Here is a 21,193-nt window from a genome sequence, read left to right as displayed (position 1 = left end):
AAACAAGGTGTGTTTCGATTCTTTTTATGAAAAACTCTATTTTCAATGTTATTTCAAATTTTCATTTGAATAGTATTTTTCGCTTGCATTATGAGCCTGATCTTAACACAATTGCAAAGATGAAACACACATATTCGATGCATCTGTAAACCAAATAAATTTAGTGGTTTCCATTTAATTTTTACAAATATATTTTATATTTTATTTTTAATTCAATAATGCTTTTATTTTAATAGAATAGTGCGCAGTTGACAGTCAACATTTGTTTTTTCAATAGTAGAATAGACTAAGACCTGAATTCGAGGGCAATATCAGGATATTGAAACACAAGTTCAGTGAATGGAGGATCGATGAAGTTATACCCAGAAAAAGTGAATGAAGCGAAGGTGAAAGGCTGATCTTTTGATGGGTGCTATTGTTCATCGTCGAACGGATTTGGTGGTGGAATTCTTCTTCGATTATCCGGTGAATGTCCAAATATCCTGATCTCCTCTTCCTTTGGCACAAACACAGCCAAATGGAGGAATGATATCTTTGTTCTTTCACCCAATCTGGAAGAAACAGCAAAATCAGAAAACATCACATGCGTGACAGCCACCTTGAACTCTGTTGACAAAGTTAGAGGATATGACAATGGAAACAACAGTGTTACCATTCCTCTCTGCATCTATCTCCATCTCACCCCAGAAGAAGTTTATGTGAATAACATCGAGGCATCTGATCGCACACATTGTGGAATTGCCCAATTCCCTTGCTTTCCTTTGAAGCACTCCCTCACTCTGCTTGCAGCAGCAAAGAAAATTGTTGTTAATGGAATGATTATGATGAGAAATGAATTGGCCTTTGCAGAACAGAAGTTCAAAATCAAAGGAAATGACGATCAAAGCGGTTGAACAGTCACCGATATTGAAGTTGAATCAGATGCTGCGATGATAGTTAATAGTATTGAAAGATGGAATTATCAAAACTTGTGTTCTCTCTTCCGTCTTCCCTTTTTCTTCGCTTCATTTTCATTCTCTCTTCTTCATCATCTCTTCTTCTTCTATTCCAAACACAAAAATATGCACATTGATTAGATGGCCAAACTTCAACACACTTTCACCCCTTTCACCATTGTTATCTCATGCATTTACGCGACAACACCATCCTACATGCATCCAACAGGATCCAAACCACGATTTCAGATACACTCTTCTCCTTTAACAACCATATAATCATCAACAAATCCACTTCCGCTCTTTGCAGATTCTTCTTCCCCAGAAACTCAAGCAGCACTTCTTTCTCCGCATCCTGCGACATATTCTTCCTGTCTCTCCAATCTGCCTCCAGCACCCTCCATTCTGCTTTTACTCCACCGTGAGCCTTCACTCTCTTCTGCAACACATATTCGACTGCCGAATCATCAAGCGCACTGGATATAGCACAAACACTTTTCTCAGCAAGAAGCTTAACGTGCAAAACAACGTAAGAGTTCCATCATACTTCAGTGAATTGCTTTATGTCCTTTTTGCGCTGCCACTTTGTAGCGCGCTCGATCCTGTCGCTTGCATCAGCACCTCTGCCGACCTCTGCGAAGCTGTCGTGTTCATCAAAACCACATCACGCGCAAACATTCGCACCGCATGCATCTTCTCCCACTCCACATTCTTCATCTCCTTCCATTCTTCCTCAATCACCTTCCTCTCTTCGCTCACAACATTCAAAAACTCCTGCACAATCATTTGCTTTATCTTAACTCGTTTCCCCAAACCATTCAACTCCAGCCATTGTTTCTTCTCTTTCCTTCTCCTTCTTCTCCTCCTCATCCTCTCCTTCTTCTTCTTCTTCTTCTTCTTCTTCTTCTTCTTCGTTCACTTCTTCGGTTCGACTTCCTTCTGTTCCATCAGCGCCTGCTTCACACTCATCTCATCCAGAGATATCTCCTCAACGAATCGCAGCCATCCCTCCTTCTTTTCCTCAGCATTCTCCCTGCTTGAAAGTTCAATAATTCCAATATAGCATTTCGCTTTCTTCTTTATCGCCACCACCACAGTCATCATCGTCATCTTCTTCTTCTTCTTCTTTGTCTCCTCCCACTCCTGTGACGATGGTGGCGTCGGGTGTGGTATCTTTTGCGACTGTCCCTCCACCACCTCTTCCATCTGATGGCACACAAAACAGCATTTGCAGTGACAATTGGTAGACACATTCACAACAACAACAACAACAATTAAAAGGCGCAGGTCTTCGACCAGACCCAACTGAATGCAGAAGAGGAGACGAGATGAATGAAAAGGAGAGGATAAGCAGCGAAATGAGCAATTCATAGAGGATTCAGCAAAAGAGGTTCCATTCATTGGCCAGTTTTCTTTTTCTGCGATCAATCAGCCCTGTTCATTCATCAGCAGCATCTCAATCATCTTCTCAATCTTTGTCATCATCATCCTCTTCCTCTTCCTCTTCAACATCCAACTTCTCCACCCCCTCTGCATCTGCACATGCTGAAGTGCTAAACAAGACTCAAACTCTTTCTTGTTCTCCATTGAAGCTGATGCAACGCATATCCCCAATCAACCCTTCTCCTCTGCCCCGAGTTCCTTTGCAGCCGTCTTCTGTTCCGACCCGCTGGAATTCGAGTGTGCTTTCGTCGTCTGCATCTGTCAACCACTTCTCTTCTGCCTCTGCTTCATTCAGCACATCTGAGAAAAGGCCTGTTCAGACACAGACATAGCAGACATTCGATGACGAGAGGCTGGTTGTGCAGACGGGAAAAATGCTCTCAACAGTTCAGAATGCAAACTCTGTTGGTAATGCTTCGAATAATTCTAATTCTTCCTCTTCCTCCTCCTCTTCAACTTCTTCCTCTTCTTCAGCTTCTGCTTCGTCTCTTTTTTTGCCAACAAGAAAGCAGAGTAATCCATTGAATAGCACTCCACAAAGCAAAGGAAGCAATCGTTATCAATTTTCACAGCCTGAAATGTATCCACAATTGACACCTCTTTCTTTGCCTTCTGAGGACTCATCATCATCATCATCAACTTCTGTAAATACAACTAATACAACTTTATCAGTATCATCAACATCGTCAACATCTTCTTCTGTTTCCTCTTCTTCTCCGTTCCTTTCATCAGTCATAAAAACAATTGAGGTATATTCCAACAATCTTCGAAAGAGACAGCAGTCACAGCTGCTTCAACAGTCTCATTTGTGGCGAATAACTCCACAAAACAACAATTCATTGGGCTTGTCTCCTCCCTTTAATGCTTCAGTGAAAGAAGATGGAAATGGAATGCTTGAAGCAAACACTGAAATTGATATCACGCAAGCAGAAGATGGGAAAAGCAATCAAACCATGAAAGATTCTCATATTTCTTCAAAAACTTACAATTCATTTTCAGATAGCGGTCAAGTGAAGCAATTGAATTTGAAAGAAAACTCATATGGAAGTTTAGCGAATAGCCAACAACGAAACCAGAGTCAACAGCAGCAACAGCTTTCACAGTCAGATGGATCTCCACGCCTTCAAACTCCCCACTTTTTCGCTCAATCGCAGGTTCCACTTTCACTTCCCCAGAATTCTGCAGATGATACAATGGCCAATTCTCTTCTTTCTCCGCCTCCTTTTGTGTCTGTGGCGTATCCGCCCAGTTTGTCAGCCACTTTGTCTGCTTCTTCCTCGTCTTCTTCCTTGTCATCATCTTCCTCTTCTCCTCCTCTTTCTCTCTCCTCCTCATCCATTCCATCTGCATCTTTCACTTCTCCTTCCAGACATAAATCCTCCAATTCAACAGACCAATCAACGCTATTTCCCAGCAAGCTTTCTTCCTCTCAGACATCTTCTGCTTCGAATACTCAGCTGAAGTCACCCAGGCAGCCCGACAAGACACTAATTCCTGTGTCTACAGCTCCCACACGCATAACAATACAAACAGTGAATGAATCTTCTATCACTCCAACACGAAAAGGAGGAGAAGATATCCAGTTGCAGTCTGCGAACTTTGCATTCAGTGTGATATCGACAAACAAGACGAAAGGATCAACACTTCTGACGCTTACAACTCAATCTGCTCAAAAGCTACTTGAATATTTAGCGTCTTCTTCCTCATCCTCCCCTTCTTCTTCCTTGGCCTCTCTGAATTCTCCAACATCTCTCGCTTCCTCCTCTTTTTCTGCTCTTCTTTCCTTCTCTCAGCCCATCCAGCAGATGTCCACATCCACCCCTTCTTGCGCTGCACTCACCCGACAACCTCAGACTTCATCTCAGTCTCAGTCTCAATCTCAATCACTGTCTTCCTCTCAGAACACGGACTCTCTCCTCACACGCACATCCTCAGCCACATCGCAGCAATCACTCACACAGGCGAGCTCTCTCTCGCGCCCTTCTCATTTGGCTCATCCAGGAAGCCTCCAACAATCTACTGCTGTTGCGGCCCCAACTCCCTCATCAAACTTGCCAGCTGCAGTCACTTCGTCTGTTATCATCTCCACCACTTCCTCCTCATCTCTTTCATCTGCTCTTATTGCGCCTCTTTCCTTCTCCGCTGCTGATACCCCCACTGCTTCTCCTGGGCACATTCTCTCCATCTTCACAGACCTCGTCGCAGAAGCGCTTCTTCTATTCGCCTCCTCGTCTGTTCAAATCCTCCTCTCCCCTTGATGATGTACCACCTCCGATGCCTTTGTACCATTCGTCGCACAAGTGCTCTTCTTCTTCACATCAGGATATGAAGCTGTCGATGGAGATGCACAAACACCGTAAAGCCAATGATACAAGCACATCGATGAGCAACTCGTCAGAACACACACATTTGACATACTGTTCAAAGAAAGTGCTTCCAGAGATACATGCGCTGAGGCTGATGAAGAGAGAGAAGAAGAAAAATGTGTCAGATGAGAAATTTGAGATGAAGATGACGATGGGAAGAAAAAATTAAACAGCAAGGAAAAGAAGAAGAGGAGGAGGAAGAAGAGGAAGAAGAGGAAGAAGAGGAAGAAGAAGAAGAAGAAGAAGAAGAGGAAGAAAAAGAAAAAACAAAATTGTAATGAAGATTCTCTGCTGCCATCTTCAATGCCATGGGAGCATCCATAGGAACAACCGCTGAGAAAGCGTGGTCGGTTAGAAATGGTGTTCGAAGCATTACAGCCGCGTTAACCCATCGTCTGTACAGCATTTGAATGTCTTCTCAAATAAACACCTCTTCTGTACCGAGCCTCTTGTCCGACGTGTTGAATGAACCCGCTTCCACGCCTTCTGCACCTATGCCTCTATTCACTTACCTAACCATATCAGCTGTTTATCTGCATCAGACGCCTCATCAAACACACACTCAAACGCATGCACTGATAGTGTCTCCGAACAATTGCTCAGAATCTCCTTCGCTTCACCTGCTCCAGCTCCTTCTCTGCTCCGCCATGCAGCTTCAATTCCCTTCTCCGTTGTGAACTTCACCTTCTCCGAATCATCTGCACTCCATCACAACAGACGCTGTCACTTCACAGTACAGTCGCCGCGATTTCATTTCAATGTGCTCATTCGCAAGGAGGGACAGCTCATCCTGGCTGACAAAGATACCACACACAAACTCGTTCTCCTCTGTTTTGTACTTGAATCTCTCAAAAAGTGTGAAAAACATAACCGCCAAATCTTCCGCAATAACCTTCTTCACCACTGCTTCTCTCTCTGACCCATGCTGCATGAGGATCTAGCTCGGCTTAAAAGTCAGATTCCTCTTCGGCTTTGTTCCTCAGCTGTATCTTCGCCATTTCATTGATACCTTCTAACAACTTATGGTCAGCGGAATGTACAGCTCTCCCAGCACATCCAGAGTCTACCCGTCTGCAATGCGCACACACATCATTTACTGATTGCCTTTTAAGTTCAATGCACTTCTCGTTATCCCTTAACCTAATAGAACAACCACGACACTCCGCTCTTCTATCTTCACTCAAATATTCCTCCATTTTCCTCCTCTTCCTCTTCTTCTACTTTTCACTCCTCACAAATCAAACGGCTTTTCCCCACAAACTTCATGGGATTTATCTTTTTCCTTAATTATTATCAAATGATCAACTGATATTTCCACCTGCTCCTCACACTTCATTCACTTCCATCTGATATTATTCCCAAAGACCCATCTGCTGCTTCTTCTTCTGCTCTTAATATCTCCTGTTGGATGCCATCTGCTGACGAAATACTGCACACTTCAGATTTCACTGAATGCTGCTTGTCTACCTCTGCTTTGGTCTCCTCCTTCACAAACCTCAGCCGACTCAGCCCAAGCGCATCCACAACCAGCGGCGCCATCGCTTCTTCCAGCTTCCTCTGTTTCTCTTTGATTCTTTCTACAAACTCTATTTGTAATATCGGATATCCGCCTTTCTCCTCATTCCCTTCACATTCATCTGCCTCTTCTCGCTCCTCCAGCACCGCCAGCGCAATCGCTGCTGGTGACAGAACCACATCCTCCTTCCTCAGCCCCGCTGCATTTAACCCTTTTTCCACAATCTCCCAGACTTTTCACATTGCAACCCCTCACCACATCATTTCGTCGTCCAGCTTCACCACCAAATATTTTAACTGAGACAATCGCTATATCTGCAACAACGGGTCAAATAGATCGTAGATCGACTGGAACGCATTCACATCTGCCGCTGCAAAGATCCGCTTGCTCCCCGACTTCGTGATCACCTTCGATGTGGTAAGCGACGGAAGCGGCCCAACCAGCGGAACCGAAAGCATCGCCGAAAGCGCTACATCGTATGCACACACAACACCCCCATACAGCACCGCCCGTCGAGCCACAACATATCCCCGCAGCGTCTGCAGCGCCCGCGGCGACAGCAGCAGCTGCAGCGACAGAGGCATGTGCCGCCCATACACCCCAGCCGCCTCTGGCACCACAATCCGCAGCCGCCTCTCAATGTCATCCATCGCTCCTGCTGACGTGTTTGACTCCGCCAACGTCGAGGCATCCGAAGGGCCAATTGCAGACGCTGATGACTTCGATGATGGCTTCTCATTCTCTAAAGATTTCTTCTCTTCGCTTCTCCGCCTCCGGAATGGTGAAGTTGATCGGCGTGCTTCTCCAGTTGAAGAAGACGAGGAAGACGAAGAAGACGAAGGTGCTGAGCGAAGAAACAACTGCCGAGCTTCCCCGGCCACAAGAAGCTATTTCAGATACACTACCACGTCTGCCGGCAGCTCCACAGGAGACACAAACACAACATCCACATTCGGATCAGGAAGATAAATCATCCACGTAAATCTTCATTTTTCGTGCAATTAAAATATTTGAAGCAGGATATCTTTCAAAAATGTATTTATATAAAATGGAAGGGAGAAGAAAAAGGCACATGTCGAGTTGAAAGAAACTTGAATGATTCAAACTATTTGAATATTAATTTTTATCAAATTTGTTTTTGTGAGTTTGTGACAAATGCAGTTTATTTCGGGGAAAAAATGTTTCATTCCCAATTTTCTAAAATTATATTAGTGATTGCTATATGTCAACTCCTTTTTCAATATCTTCCGATTGTTACGAGTGTATTTTTGAAAACTTTTCCTAACTGTTAATTTTTAAATGAAAAATTCTCGAATAAAAGCAAATCAATTTTATTTAGTTTGCAGCAAAAGAAAATAATAAAAACTTAGAGAACATCCATAAATTCATAACGAATATTAAAACAGATAGAATGAAAATGAGGAAATAAAAACATTTATATCATCTGATTCAAACAGCTGGAAAACATTCGTTGACAAAAGTGTATAACAAAATAAAATTAATAATTTATATTATTTCAACTAATTTGTATCCTGTTTTTCTTTGTAAAGCGAAAAAAATAACAATATATGATAACTGACAATATATGATGGGAACAGAATGATCACCATTTTTTGATCATTTCTGATCTTTTTTTCAGATCAGTTAAACGTTTGCGACTTTTCAAAAAGAATGACCCATCTGGGTGATTGTTTTTGAAATCATAACTTTTTTCGATATGTTATTTTTTCAAATTCTGCTTGTCATTGGGAAAAGCTTTAGAATTCAAATGCTTAATTTATCACAATTGTTTTAAGAATAAGTGAATCAGCTAAAATAAAGATAAAAAATTATTTATTGAGCCTTTTCATTTTTCAGTGATCATTTATTTTTGTACAAAGGAAATTTTTGAACAAAAAAATTGAATAAAAAAATATGATTTCAAAAATAATCACCTATACAGTTTGTGCAAAAAATACCGGACAAGATTGATTTCTCAATAACCGCAAGAGGAATAATTCTGACAATTTTCTTCAAAATACATCTCATTAGTACAAACTCATTTGATATACAAAACTTTCAAAATGGACTCTTTTATGCTCAAAGAAAATTATTTTTCAAATCTCAGAGAAATAGGATTTTGAGTTTCTCCGAGATTTCGATATATATTTTTTCTGAGCATGTACGAGGAAGTTTTGAAAGTTTTGAATTTCATATGAGTTTCTATTAAAAAGATGTATTTTGAGAAAAATTGTCAGAATTATTCCTCATGCGATTATTGTGAAATTGATCTTGTCCGGTGTTTTATGCATAAGCTGTATATTTTTAGGTTTTTATTTCTCAAACAATTTTTGTTTCAATTGTGGTTTTTTGGTTAGGGTTTGCATTTGAATCAACTTTTTTGAGTTTTTTTTTTGTTTTTGGGTTATGGTTAAAAATAAGAAAATAATTCAAAATAGAATCCAAAGTCGTGAAGCAATGGTCGGATCGCATGGATTTTTCTTCCGTATATGGAATGGTCAATAATTCAAATCCCTCCAAACACTTCCTTTGTTTTCATTTTTAGAACATATCATTCGTTTTATTATTCCTTTTTGTAATGCCTTGAGATAATCTGATGGTGCACATTCATCAGAACGTAAGATGAATCACAACTGTTGACAATTACAGATATCGCACAAAATACCGGACAAGATCGATATCACGATAACTGCAGGAGGAATAATTCTGATAATTTTCCTCAAAACACTTCTCGTCAATACAAACTCATTTGAAAAACAAGACTTCACTTCAGCTATATTTGTGCTCAGAAAAAATTAATTTTTGAAATCTCGGAGAAATAGAATTTTGAGTTTCTCCGAAGTTTCAATAATTAATTTTTTCTGAACACAAATATAGCTGAAGTGAAGTCTTGTTTTTCAAATGAGTTTGTATTGACGAGAAGTGTTTTGAGGAAAATTATCAGAATTATTCCTCCTGCAGTTATCGTGATATCGATCTTGTCCGGTATTTTGTGCGATATCTGTATTTCGATTTTTCAACTTTTTTCATTGACCCACAATCATTTTTTTTTAAAAAAGAAAAATTTTCAACCTGATTTTGACCAACTTCCGAACATTTTTTATAATCAAAACATTAATGTATTTGATTAAAAAACATTTCTGTCAACAATAAAATCAATTTTTCTATGTCTGATATAACACAAATGCGCCTTTGTTGTATAGCAACAAATTCTGTTCTGGCTCTCTTATTTCGTGTTTTTTAAAACAAAATACTCATATCTAATCAAAGGTTACAAATGTTTCAGGTCTTGTTTCGAGTTTATTTATTTTGTATATTTTGATTCGAAATCTCCAAAATTTGCAGAAAACAACACAAACATTGCTGATAATGCAGTTAAAACTGGATATAATCACATCGAACTCTATCACATTCGTTAATAGTCACATTTTTTTGATACACCGACATTTTTTGCTTGTTTTTCGTTCATTTCCCATCTCATATTATCACAGAGCAGAAAATATAGAATCACAATTTTTTCATTATGTGTGCTTTTTTCATTGAAAAATCTATTTTTTGATCAAAAATTTCAATTTTTTGCTTTTTCAAAAATGTGCTCAAATAAGTTTAAATAATGTGCATCATCGAAAAAAAAAGTTTTCTCAATTGAAAAAAGCGTATTTGTGAAGTATTTTCAAAAATAAAAAATTTGATCAAAAATTAATTAATTAATTAATTAATTAATATTTTTTTCTGCGTTAAGCAGCATCGTTTATTATTACAATCTGATATTGTTACAAAAAATTGTGCAAAAACAGTTATGATGATATCCGATTAAGACTGAAATTGAAAAATGTTGTCGATTGCATGCCTGTTTTCAAATTCTTTGGCGATATTTCTGTAATTTTCAAAATGGCTTTTTCTTTCATTATCCAATAAGCTCGATCAATTAATAAGAATTCCTCATTGAAAGATCAACGATGCAACTAATTCATAATCCAAAAAAAATCACCCACTTTAATAATCATAGTTTCATTAGATAAATTGTGAAATAAAAAAATATTTCAAAATGAACCGTTTATTTCAAGTTTCCCCAGTTATTTTTAATAAATGGCAGTGTTTTTAAGAAAAACCAGTTTTTTTCAATTGTGGCCTGAAAGTCTTGCTTTTATCATAAAACAATGTTTTGAAGGTTGAAGTCAAAAACACGTCAATATTAAATATAGTATTTAAGCCTGTCTGACCTGACAAGTTTTTTTTGGGTCGGTGACAAATTGACGGACGAGTCAATTTGACGTGTCATTTCCCATATTATATTTAAAAACATTTTCCTTTCAATTAAAAAAAACAAATTGGAATGTTTAATGAAATACACACTATTGTTTGCAGAATTGAAAAAAGTTTTTGACAAATTTTGATCAAATTTGGCACAATGTGTCAGTTGCGGAAATATAATTGATAATCATATATTAATCAACTTTCTTTTCCGTCTCAATGGCTGTTGATCGTTCGTTATTCATAAATGAGCTTTATTTTGGTATTTTATCATAATTTTTATTTATTGTTTTTTTATTCATGTATTGAGAGCAATGAATTCAAAATAGATATTCATCAAAAGAGTTTATGAACTATCTGAGGCAGAGGAGCAATCAGAAAATGACGAATACGAAGAAATACTAAATGACGAAGCTTTAACCCTTGTTGAAACAAGATCTTCTCTTATTTTTTCTCAAGATACACTAAATGACGAATCGGATTATCATGTAATAGACGACTTAAACAAAGATGTTTTCCATGAAGATGAAGATGATGTGATTTTTGCAGGTTCAAACAAAAAAATTCAAGTTATTTACGAAATTTCAAAGGAGAAGGAGGATCAAGCAGTCGATTCAATAAAGATTTCAATTGCATCAAATTGGTATTTCAGAATATTTCAATCATTCAAAAAATTTATCAATAATTCATTAGGGAAGTTTACCGAGGAAACGCAAGAAAAATTTGCATCGTTACTTAAAACTCACATTCATACAGCAACTTCAATTGGTTTTCTCGAGAATCTGCATGTGTATAATAGTCATATTGGATCACAGTGTGGAATGGAAACGATTTTTGCAAACATTTGTTTTTGTATCGCAACAGCACCTTATAGTGAATCTTCATGTGAACGACTTTTTTCGAGACAAAAGCGAATCGTCGGTGATCATAGACATTCGCTTTCCTTTGATTCGTTAAATTCGTTGCTTCTCTTGTGAATAACATTTACAAATCATTCGTTTTGAAATCAAATAACCATCGTTTGTCATTTTTCACTTCTTTCAAATGATTGAGTTATTTTACATATCATTTCATGACAATCAAAAATAGAATTCCTAAAATAACATCTTTTATTTTTGTGATACTAGAACATCTAATTTTATGTGAAAATAGTTCAGTAGTTTGTGATAATATGAAAAAAAAGCAATGTGATGAATAAAAAATCGATCTTATCAATTGCTCTTGGTTTATATTTATGAAAAGCAGAAAATAAAATATCATTTATAACGAATGCTATTCTTAAGCTGGAAAACAAAACTATTGCGCAATGAAAGACATTTAATAACGAATAAATGGGAAATGCTGAAACACACGAAGTGGTGGAGATTGTGATATAGGCGCTTTTGGTTGTAATGTTGAGGAAAAGGATGTGACTCTGTTTCCTGAAGCAATTGCACTGACGGTGTTGGATGAGCGAGAAGAGGCAGAGAAAGAAGAAAGGTGAATGATGAAAAAGGTGTCTATCCGAAAGTATTCAGGTAGTTTACGGAAAGAATCAAACTGAATCTGGCGTTACCGTAAAAAACAAAGCTCCACTGGTTGTTGAGGAGCATGACTGGTTGGGCTGAGGTATGTCAAAGAGGAAGCAGATGTGGAAAAAGCATCGAGCTTGCAGCAAACCGCAGAATTTGAATTGTGATGTGCTTCGTAGGTTAACGGAATTCAACAAAAGATTTCAAGTGCATAAGACAGTTAGAGAGAAGCGGAAGACAAGTATGTGAGAACGACTGTTGATGAAATTGCAGAAAGTCCACGAAATGTGTGAAAATTTTGTAGATGGAGATGAATGTTTGATGATCTGAGAGGATTAAGTGAGATTGGACAGAGATAATGAGATAACCTTTGAAATGATAAAATGGAAAGAGATATGGGAAGTACCTGAAGTAGGTTGTGAAGAAGAAAAAGAGAAAATGAGGGGAACATATGAGGAGGACACGTGTATTTATTGAAAGAGCTATGCTAAGGTTGACAAAGTGCAAACTTTCACTTTGTGAAAAGATACAGAAAAAAGGATGGCTTTGAGGATAAAGAAGAAGAAGAAGAAGAAGAAGAAGAAGAAGAAGAGGAAGAGATTTTTTAGAGAAAGAAAATGTGTTTTCAGTGAATGAAGGAGATGAGCCAAAGGGTGTTTGAGGCAGCTCATTTGCACTTTGAAACCTGCTTTGCTCTTCTCCTCGTCTGTCACTGAAGAAATTGTTAGAGCTTTTATTACTGTTAGTTCTGTTATTACTATAACTGTAACTATTATTAATACTATTACTCGCATCACCTACACATCCTCTTCCTCTTCCTTCTCCTCCTCTTCCTTCTCCTTCTCCTTCTCCTTCTCCTTCTCCTTCTCCTTCTCTTTTCTCTTCTTCTTCATCCGATGCGAAGAAGAAAACGAAGAGCAAACGAAGCAGCACATCTTCACTAAATGTGGATGCTGATTCCTTCGTCCATTTAGCAAAAGTTGTTGATTCCTCAATTGCTTTCCTCACTTCTTCTCTTCAGACAATCGAAGCATTGTCCACACAGAAACACGCAGATGTTGCTGAAGTTGGAAGAAGTTACGTGACTCTGCTGCAATTCGTGTTGTCTGTTGCAAATGAGACAGAAGATGATAAAGTTTTGCATTCATCCTTTGTGCAGATGTTTGATCAATCACACAAAACTCTCAGAAATTATGCCGTGTGGTGTTTGAGTGGTTGCGGCAATAATAATAACTCTTCTCTTTCTTCTTCCTCTTCTTCTTCTTCTTCTCTATTAAAACCCTCTTCTCTCTCCCACCACTTCCACCCCTTCCACACCTCTGCCTCCAGCGCTGTTAGTGATGCCATCTCCTCCCTCGTCTTCTGCGCCTCCCAAATCAGCATCGTCCTCCGCTCCTTCTGCAGAGAAAGAACAGCTCCCTCTCTTTTCCTCTCACTCAAGCGCTGCTTGTCGCAATATCCCCTTCTCTTTGACATCCTCACTGTTGGCCTGCAAAGTCATTTGCTCTCAAAATACTTGCCTTCTTCTTTGCTTCGCTTAGCTCGTGTGTTTGCAATCTCTTCAGATGTGCATTGTTTCCTCTAAGTTCTGAAGAAGTACTGCTCAGTTTTTGGTGATTCTTCTAATGTTTCTTCTCTTTCTTCTTCTTCTTCTTCTTCTTCTACTGCTGCTTCTACAACAACAACTACTACTACTATTGCAACTGCTGCTTTTTCTTTTTCTTCTTATCATTCCACACAAAACAAACAACTTTCTTCACCAACTTCTTCATCGGATATGTCTTTTTCCTCATTCGTTGTCAAACCATTCATCGGCATTTACATCTGTTCAAAATCTTTCACCACTCCATCTGAACTTTCATCGAGAGTTATGCCCAAAGACCCATCTGCTGCTTCTTCTTCTGCTCTTGATATCTCCTGTTGGATGCCATTGGATGGAGAAGAACTGAACACTTCTGGTTCCACTGAATGCTGCTTGTCTGCACCAACCTCAGCATCAGTCTTCACAAACCTCAGCCCATTCAGTCCAAGCTCCTCCACAACAAGCGGCGTCATTTCTTATTCCAGCTTCCCCTGTTTCTCTTTGATTCTCTCCACAAACTCTCTGTGCGCTGTCAAAAACCCGTCTTTCGCCTCATTCCGATCACATCCCTCTCTCCTTCCATCTTCTTCTCCCCCTTCCCGCTCCTCCAGCACCGTCTGCTCAATCGCTGCTAGCGACAGAACCGCATTCTCCATCCCCATTCCCACTGTCTACAGCCCCTTCTCTACAATCCCCCCCACTTCACACACTGCAACTCCTCACCACATCACTTCGTCATCCAACTTCACCTCCATACACCTCGACTGTTGCGGCCAACATATCTGCAGTGAAGGGTCAAACAGATCGTAGATTCGGGGGAACGCATTTTCATTTTCTACTTCAAAGATCTGCTTGCTCCCCGACTTCGTGCCCACCGAGTTTGCAAGCCACAGAAACAGCGCTACCAAAGAAACTGAAAGCCTCACCGAAAGTGACACATCGTTCGCCCGCACAACACGCCCCACACAACACAGCCTGTCGTTCCACAACACATCCCCACAGCGTCTTCACCTCCTTCAGCAAAGACTATCTGTGATTTTCGTACACTTCAGCTGGCTCACGCACCATAATACGCAGCCACATCTATATGTTGTCCATCACTGCTGCAAATGCGCATAAAGCTGTCATCGCAGATACATCCGAACTGCCAACTGCAAGTGCTGATGATAATGGCTACTCATTCTCTGAAGATTTCTTCTCGTCGCTTTTCCGCCTCTGGAATGGCGAAGTTGATCGGCGTGCTGCTCCTGTTGAAGACGAAGAAGAAGATGAAGGTGCTGAGCGAAGAGACGACTTCTGTGCTATTTCTGCCACAAGAAGCTTTTTGAAATAGTCCTTCGTGTCAAACAACAGCTCCTCTAATGACACAACAAAACATCCAAATTCGGATCAGAAAGATCAACCAGCTGTGAAAGATCGCCATTCTCGAGCGATGGGAATAGATGGAACAGTGTTTCTTCAATAGTTGATTCGAAATTAGAAGATGAAGAAGCTATGCTAATAATGAATGAATAATCGTTATTATCTTGCATCAGAAGAATAAAATGAGAAGCATATAAAAAGATCGATTCAAAAATGGAAAATGCCCCAGTTGCTGTTATCTGCTCATTCTGTTGGATTAAAAGCAAAAATTCCACAGAAGCCATGAGGCATCAGATAGGTTTCACAAAATGTATGTCATTCCTTCCTCAAAAGATGAAGTCAATTTAGCTCTAATTCCAGATGATAAATATCTTCTCTGGCTTGGCGGAAATTTTCTTGTTGCCTTCATATCCCTTTCTCACATAAAACACTTTTTCATCTTCACAATAAAAATTTCTTGCTCAAACAATAAACTTCGTTTCTTCTTCATTTTTCTCTTTATCTCTCACGCTGATGCAGAATGCGAAGAAATACAATTTTATGAAGAAAATTTTAATGATGAAGCACAAGAAATTGTTTGATATGTTGTTGATATGTTTGAATGAGAAGAAAAAGATGAGCAAAAAAGAAAATGAAAAGTTGAAAGCTATTTAAGATTGATTCATGATTTGAATCAAAACATGAGATACCTTTCCAAAAGAATTTGATATAAAAGAACATTTAATGTAAGAAATTATATGTTATTATTTATTTATTTCTTATAACATTAATAACTGCCCTATATTAACAACTTTTTGATTTTCTTTCAATTACAATAAGGAGAGTTTCATATAATTTCACTTGTTTGATAATTACTGACAAAATTTCTCAAATTCAAGAAAGTTCAATCTATTTATAATTCAACATAGGAATACATTTAAAGAGAAGTCTCCATTCAAAAAATCAAAATGCATAAGCTAACCGATATAATGAAAACAATGAAATAAAAACAAATTTTCAGTTAGTCCAAAATGGCTAGAAAACAACAGTTTAAAGAAGTGAAAAAGGTAAAAAAGTTATTATGAATATAATATAATACCAATTTTGAATTAATACCACAGTATAAGCGCAAAAAAATCTTCTTTGTATTTTTTTAACTTTATATTATGATAACGGAATGATCTTCTTTTTTTTTTGTGACGGACGAGGCAAAAAATGATTTGTCAGGTCAGACAGGCTTAATTGTATTATAATTTTGACAATCAAAGCATTTTTTGTAAGTCTTTTTAATTTTTTTGATCATTTTCCGTCGAATGTGAAAATGGATCGTTTTCTAATAATACTGAATTTTTACATGAAGATAAACGTTCAACAAACAATTGAATCTATTTATTTGTCAGTTTTATCTTCCATTTGTTAAAATACACAATTTTAGAAATTAGAAAATTTTGTTTTTGCTTAAAACAGTTACACAATCATTCACGATTGGTTCCATTTTTATCTTTAAACATCATTAAACTTCATAATATATTTATTATTCCTATTATGAAAAATTCGAATTGATTAACATTCATTTATGTAAATGATCAATTCAATTATTTTTCATCTTTACGTTTGTTTATTGAAAACAAAAATGCAGTTAAAACAAGTTTGTAAGCAATTTGTTTTGTTTGTTTTAAATGTTTTCATGTTATTTTATTTTCATTTCAAAAGCTTTCTTTCATTAAATTTGAAAAATATTTTATAAACACATTCTGGTTGAAAAGTTTCAGCGAAAATACTGCAGAGCAAATAAAACAATAATGATAACATGTGTGAAATAGCAATTGAAATGAATTCATGATGATTTAATTTGTTTCATTGTTTTTAAACAGATTTGTTTTCTTGTTTCGAAGATTGAAATGAGGATTGCAAAATCAGATAATCCTTGAAGTGGATGGAGTGATTGATGAAATGAATAAAGAAGAATTCAAATCTGCTTTCACAAAAGATTTTTTTTTGACTTAATATTCAAAATGATTGAAGAAAAGAAAATATCAGCGGGAAATGCAGTTTTGTCACTGAAGTGCATTGGATATTTAAATGTGCTGTTGAACCAGTGGAATGGAAGCTTCGAAAAATATTCGATGAACGAAAGATTTGAGAAGATGATTGATAATGAAGAAATGAAAAAAGAAGAAAAGAATGAAAAGCTTCAAACTGATCTTTACGAGTGCTTATTTTCACTTGACGGCTTGCGTTCTTTGGATCCATATCCTATGTGCGTGTCATTCCTTGTGAAGGTCGCATTGAACAAAGAGGAAAGGAAAAAAGTTCGGAAGGAAGGAGAAATAACCATACCAGCTTTGAGCAACATTAAACAATGTGAGGTATGTTAAAATGGATGAAATTCGAATAAGACATTTAAATTTGAATAAAGAAAGTTTATTTGAATAAGAAGCTTTTATTTCAAATACAGGCAGTTTATTCGAATAAACACAGTTTATTTGAGAATTGAGCCCTTTATTTGAGTTATTTATTATTGAGGGATATTCGATCAAAAAGTGAAAAAAAATTAAAGTTTCTTGATGTTTCACAGATGTTTTTAAATGTGGATTGAACCTTATAATAACAATTTGTATTCATTTCATGTTTAATTTTGAAAAATTCTTTTAAAAAAGGAGTTTGAAGGGAAAAAAAAAATTATTGGCTTGTTTAAAAGAGTTTAAGATTATTGGCAAAGTTATTCTGAAAGAAAATATTTCTTATCGATAAATCAAAACATATGACGAACAACTGGTTTAAATTTGTATTCAAAAGTGCATGTGCTTCCATAAAGGACAAAAATATATTTGATAAAAATAAAGCAGTAAACAGAAATGGCAACATTAAAAATTGAAGTGCTGAAATGAATATCACTGCTGCATTTCACAAGATGAGCATCATCAAACACGTTTCGCTCTTCGTCAATAATCACTTGTCAGCAACAAAAACGCTTCAAAATGCTTTCCTTTCCCATCGAATTTGCAAACTTTCCATTCAACAATCGTTCCGCTTGAAAACTTTTGATAAAATAGAGAACAGAATAACAGACAAGAAAACAACACTGAGCAAAACTGCCTCTTCTTCTTCTTCTCCTCCTTATTCAATTTCATCATCATTATCTTCTTCCTCCTCCTCCTCTTCTTCTCCTTCGTCACTTTCAATGAAATTACTTGCCAGCAGCCCTGCTGATGTCGATGCCAATTTCAATGTCATTGCTCATGAAAATGTTAATGTTGACTTTGATGTTGACGTTAATTTGCCTTCCATCAACCATCTCCTTCACCCACTCCGCAATCAATTGGCAAACTTCCTTCTTCCCTCTTCCCTCTTCCCCTCCTCCTCCATTCACCCAATCCACTCCCCCATCCTCCATTCACCCAGTGCTGTGTGAAAGTGAGCGTGGATGAAATTACACCGAATAAATCGCACTGAATGGCAAATGCCCTCGTTTCCATTCACCTTTCTGTTTCTTCCTTTTTGTGATCGAATTGTTCCCATTGTTCTTCATTCATTCTTTCATTTCCCTTGCTGCCCTTTGAGCCTTCCTTTTCCTTTCTCCAGTGCCTCCCAATCTGTTCATTCTCCATGGCACCTCAGTTGCCAAGTCCTGTTATTTCCTTAAAGAATTCAGTTCTCCCCTTTGTAAAAAAAGATACCCATGTTGAAAAGAAAAATCGTGGAAATTGTGCTTTTCTTCTTCTTTTCCCTCTTTTCTGATGAAAATCAACAGATAAAATATATTGAATAATAAAATAAATAAATCAATAAAACAACAAACAAACCTTCAAACATCATCAATTTGAATGTCTCTTCACCCATTTTCCCCTTTCTATTGCAAATATCAAATGAATATTTCATCCCATCTTCATTTCTTCATCCAAATTGCTTGGCTGCTTCCTCCTCAATAAAGAAAACAATTGGCGAATAACACTCTTCATTCATCTCTCTGCCTCAATCGCCTTCTTCTGATCTGTCATTGAAATGTGATTGAAACAAACAACGAAGAAATAATTTCATTTTCGTTATAAGAACTTTTTTGTGTGAATCAGAGAAGAAAGATGATGTTGTTGAAGATGGCTTCATATTCCAACAAATTCCGTAATCAAATAGAATCAATGACGGCAGGGGAAGGATATTCATCATTGATTGAATGGCAAATGGCAGTCTCTTTGTCTTTTCATATCGTTTCTTTGGTAGAGTTTCTCCACTGAGGCTGAAATTGGTGGTTGAGCAATGAATGTGGTGAAGAAATATGTAGAATTTCTTTGTAGGAGGACAATAATATGCTTGGCCGAAAATCATGTTCCGAGGCTCCAACAAGGCTTCTTCGGAGGGAACGGAGAATAACTCAAAAGGATCAGTGAAAAATCATCAATGCTCAATCTGCAAAAATGCTTGCAAAAAGCTTCATCAGCTCAATCCATGATACGAATTATTGCATTTCGCTCATTTTTGGAGATAAATTAATCGCTCTGTCCAAATCAACGGAGAAATTGTGGCAACCAAAAAATCGTCATCGGCTCAAGTCGGCAAAGGCATTGAAGAGATAATATCGGACATATGCAAGGCCATGTAACAATTCTCCAAGTTTTCTCACTCCACGTGGTTTGTTAGAGATTCTGTTCTGCATTGTTTTGTACAAAAATATAAAATGAAAGACAGCATCGGTTATTGTCCAAAAAAGTGTATGAAATCCATGTTACGGTATTCATATTTGGCGATGTACAACCGGTATTTCGAACAATCACACACAATTTTGAGTGTTAGTGAAAACATCTCGTTTTTTGTCGTTTCGCTCCTTTCAAACAAAATACAAAATGGAAAGATTTCGTGAATCTACCCATGCGCCAGACTCTGTTGGTGGATGCCCAGTAACTGCAAGTGTTTTTTGTGGAACAACTGCAGGAACAATGAGAATGAGGAAATTCAGTGATTTCTATTTAAAACTGTTCATTGTTCGTTCCAAAAAAGACATGACATTTTCGGTAATGAAGCACCTGGGAAGCCTCTCCATTCTGCTCGCAATATCACATCATTTTTCATTTGAAACTTGTTATTACGAAAAAAAGGAAAAATCAATGATTTGGATTTTAATTTCCAACTTATGTTGTGATCAAAGTTGTCAATAATTATAATTCAATAAAAAACCTCGAATTTTGTGAAAAATAATGCTAATAAATAAATGAATCACGAAAAATTTTAATTAATAATCTTCATAAAACAATATTTCTCCAAATTTCACGGAAAGAATGTTTGATCATATATTTTTAATAATTAATAAACTGAGAATAACACATGAAAAACATCAAAAACATGTGCAATATTTCCATAATAACATCCTATTGTTCTTGATTCGAATCTTTCATGGTTGATTCGAGAAAGCAGACGTTTATTTGAATAAACTGCCTCTCATTCAATTATAAGGGGGTTTATTCGAATAAAGTCAGATCATTCGAATAAAAACTTTTTATTCGCATTTCATCCAATATTTATAAATTCATTAATGGATTTTCTTTTCTTTTCTTTTTTTTTTTTTGCATTGGAAGAGAAAAAAGAACTGTATTTGAAAAAAATCAAAGAGAATATCTTCATCATCAGAATTATCACACAGCTCATCAATTTGCTTGTCAGTTTTTGACAAACCGAATATTCGAAAATGAAATGAAAAAAAGATGTTATTGCAACTCTTTGTCAATTTTTCAATTTTTATTCGATGAACTATATATTACAAAACTTGTGAAAGCTTTTAAAAAAGATTTTTATCCAAAGAAATCTAATTCAAATTGTGTTATTTGAGAAACATCAAATATTTCAACATATGAAAACTCAATTTTTATTTTTATTTTTATTTTTATTTTTATTTTTTTGAATTTTTCAAACAAAAATAACCAAATCAATTTTCTATAAATCCCAAAACGATAAATCTCAGATTTCTTTGATAAAACAAAACAAGCAAAAATAATTCTGATCATGGTTGGAACCATTTATTCAATCAAAAAAATGCATATTCAATGATTTTCAAAAACGTCCAGTAGATTTAAGTTTTTCTCGATCATTTCAAAATAACTGGGTTAATTTAAAATTCGTGGCTGAAACTTGAAATAACACAATCAATTTGAAATGATCAATTTATTTCACATTTTATCTATTAATTATTTCGAATTATTAACATTTTGCATTTCAGCATTATGAAATCATTTTGTTTGAAATGTGTGCGAAAT

At 36.8% G+C, this 21,193-nt stretch overlaps 10 protein-coding genes across 10 annotated transcripts; 2 read left to right on the top strand and 8 right to left on the bottom strand.

The window, feature by feature from the left end:
- Window positions 1-412: 412 nt before the first annotated feature.
- Window positions 413-667, bottom strand: MONOS_10204 (uncharacterized protein; the record flags this gene model as incomplete). Its single annotated transcript, XM_067862628.1, has 1 exon — window positions 413-667. The coding sequence occupies one exon, from the start codon at window positions 665-667 to the stop codon at window positions 413-415; it is 255 nt and encodes an 84-aa protein (XP_067723655.1).
- A 449-nt stretch (window positions 668-1,116) lies between these two features.
- On the bottom strand, window positions 1,117-1,721 carry MONOS_10205 (uncharacterized protein; the record flags this gene model as incomplete). Its single annotated transcript, XM_067862629.1, has 2 exons — window positions 1,117-1,446; window positions 1,596-1,721. The coding sequence occupies 2 exons, from the start codon at window positions 1,719-1,721 to the stop codon at window positions 1,117-1,119; spliced, it is 456 nt and encodes a 151-aa protein (XP_067723654.1).
- Window positions 1,722-1,850: 129 nt separating this feature from the next.
- MONOS_10206 (uncharacterized protein) lies at window positions 1,851-3,114 on the bottom strand (the record flags this gene model as incomplete). Its single annotated transcript, XM_067862630.1, has 3 exons — window positions 1,851-2,240; window positions 2,506-2,690; window positions 2,976-3,114. The coding sequence occupies 3 exons, from the start codon at window positions 3,112-3,114 to the stop codon at window positions 1,851-1,853; spliced, it is 714 nt and encodes a 237-aa protein (XP_067723653.1).
- Window positions 3,115-3,571: 457 nt separating this feature from the next.
- MONOS_17896 (uncharacterized protein) lies at window positions 3,572-4,636 on the top strand (the record flags this gene model as incomplete). Its single annotated transcript, XM_067870861.1, has 1 exon — window positions 3,572-4,636. One exon carries the CDS (start codon window positions 3,572-3,574, stop codon window positions 4,634-4,636), a length of 1,065 nt encoding a protein of 354 aa, XP_067723652.1.
- An 802-nt stretch (window positions 4,637-5,438) lies between these two features.
- MONOS_10207 (uncharacterized protein) lies at window positions 5,439-5,675 on the bottom strand (the record flags this gene model as incomplete). Its single annotated transcript, XM_067862631.1, has 1 exon — window positions 5,439-5,675. One exon carries the CDS (start codon window positions 5,673-5,675, stop codon window positions 5,439-5,441), a length of 237 nt encoding a protein of 78 aa, XP_067723651.1.
- An 893-nt stretch (window positions 5,676-6,568) lies between these two features.
- Window positions 6,569-7,234, bottom strand: MONOS_10208 (uncharacterized protein; the record flags this gene model as incomplete). The annotated part of the gene is made up of 2 exons (XM_067862632.1): window positions 6,569-7,120; window positions 7,166-7,234. The coding sequence occupies 2 exons, from the start codon at window positions 7,232-7,234 to the stop codon at window positions 6,569-6,571; spliced, it is 621 nt and encodes a 206-aa protein (XP_067723650.1).
- Window positions 7,235-12,822: 5,588 nt separating this feature from the next.
- On the bottom strand, window positions 12,823-13,501 carry MONOS_10209 (uncharacterized protein; the record flags this gene model as incomplete). Its single annotated transcript, XM_067862633.1, has 3 exons — window positions 12,823-12,985; window positions 13,049-13,131; window positions 13,343-13,501. 3 exons carry the CDS (start codon window positions 13,499-13,501, stop codon window positions 12,823-12,825), a joined length of 405 nt encoding a protein of 134 aa, XP_067723649.1.
- Window positions 13,502-13,843: 342 nt separating this feature from the next.
- Window positions 13,844-14,080, bottom strand: MONOS_10210 (uncharacterized protein; the record flags this gene model as incomplete). Its single annotated transcript, XM_067862635.1, has 1 exon — window positions 13,844-14,080. One exon carries the CDS (start codon window positions 14,078-14,080, stop codon window positions 13,844-13,846), a length of 237 nt encoding a protein of 78 aa, XP_067723648.1.
- A 614-nt stretch (window positions 14,081-14,694) lies between these two features.
- MONOS_10211 (uncharacterized protein) lies at window positions 14,695-14,940 on the top strand (the record flags this gene model as incomplete). Its single annotated transcript, XM_067862636.1, has 1 exon — window positions 14,695-14,940. One exon carries the CDS (start codon window positions 14,695-14,697, stop codon window positions 14,938-14,940), a length of 246 nt encoding a protein of 81 aa, XP_067723647.1.
- Window positions 14,941-18,138: 3,198 nt separating this feature from the next.
- MONOS_17895 (uncharacterized protein) lies at window positions 18,139-18,345 on the bottom strand (the record flags this gene model as incomplete). The annotated part of the gene is made up of 1 exon (XM_067870860.1): window positions 18,139-18,345. The coding sequence occupies one exon, from the start codon at window positions 18,343-18,345 to the stop codon at window positions 18,139-18,141; it is 207 nt and encodes a 68-aa protein (XP_067723646.1).
- Window positions 18,346-21,193: the final 2,848 nt, after the last annotated feature.

This window comes from Monocercomonoides exilis (genome assembly GCF_001643675.1).
Source record: "Monocercomonoides exilis strain PA203 chromosome Unknown scaffold36-1065637, whole genome shotgun sequence".
In the NCBI taxonomy this organism is placed as follows: domain Eukaryota; phylum Preaxostyla; order Oxymonadida; family Polymastigidae; genus Monocercomonoides; species Monocercomonoides exilis.
The sequence above is the reverse complement of the archived record's forward strand: the minus strand, read 5'-3'. Positions and strand labels throughout refer to the sequence as shown.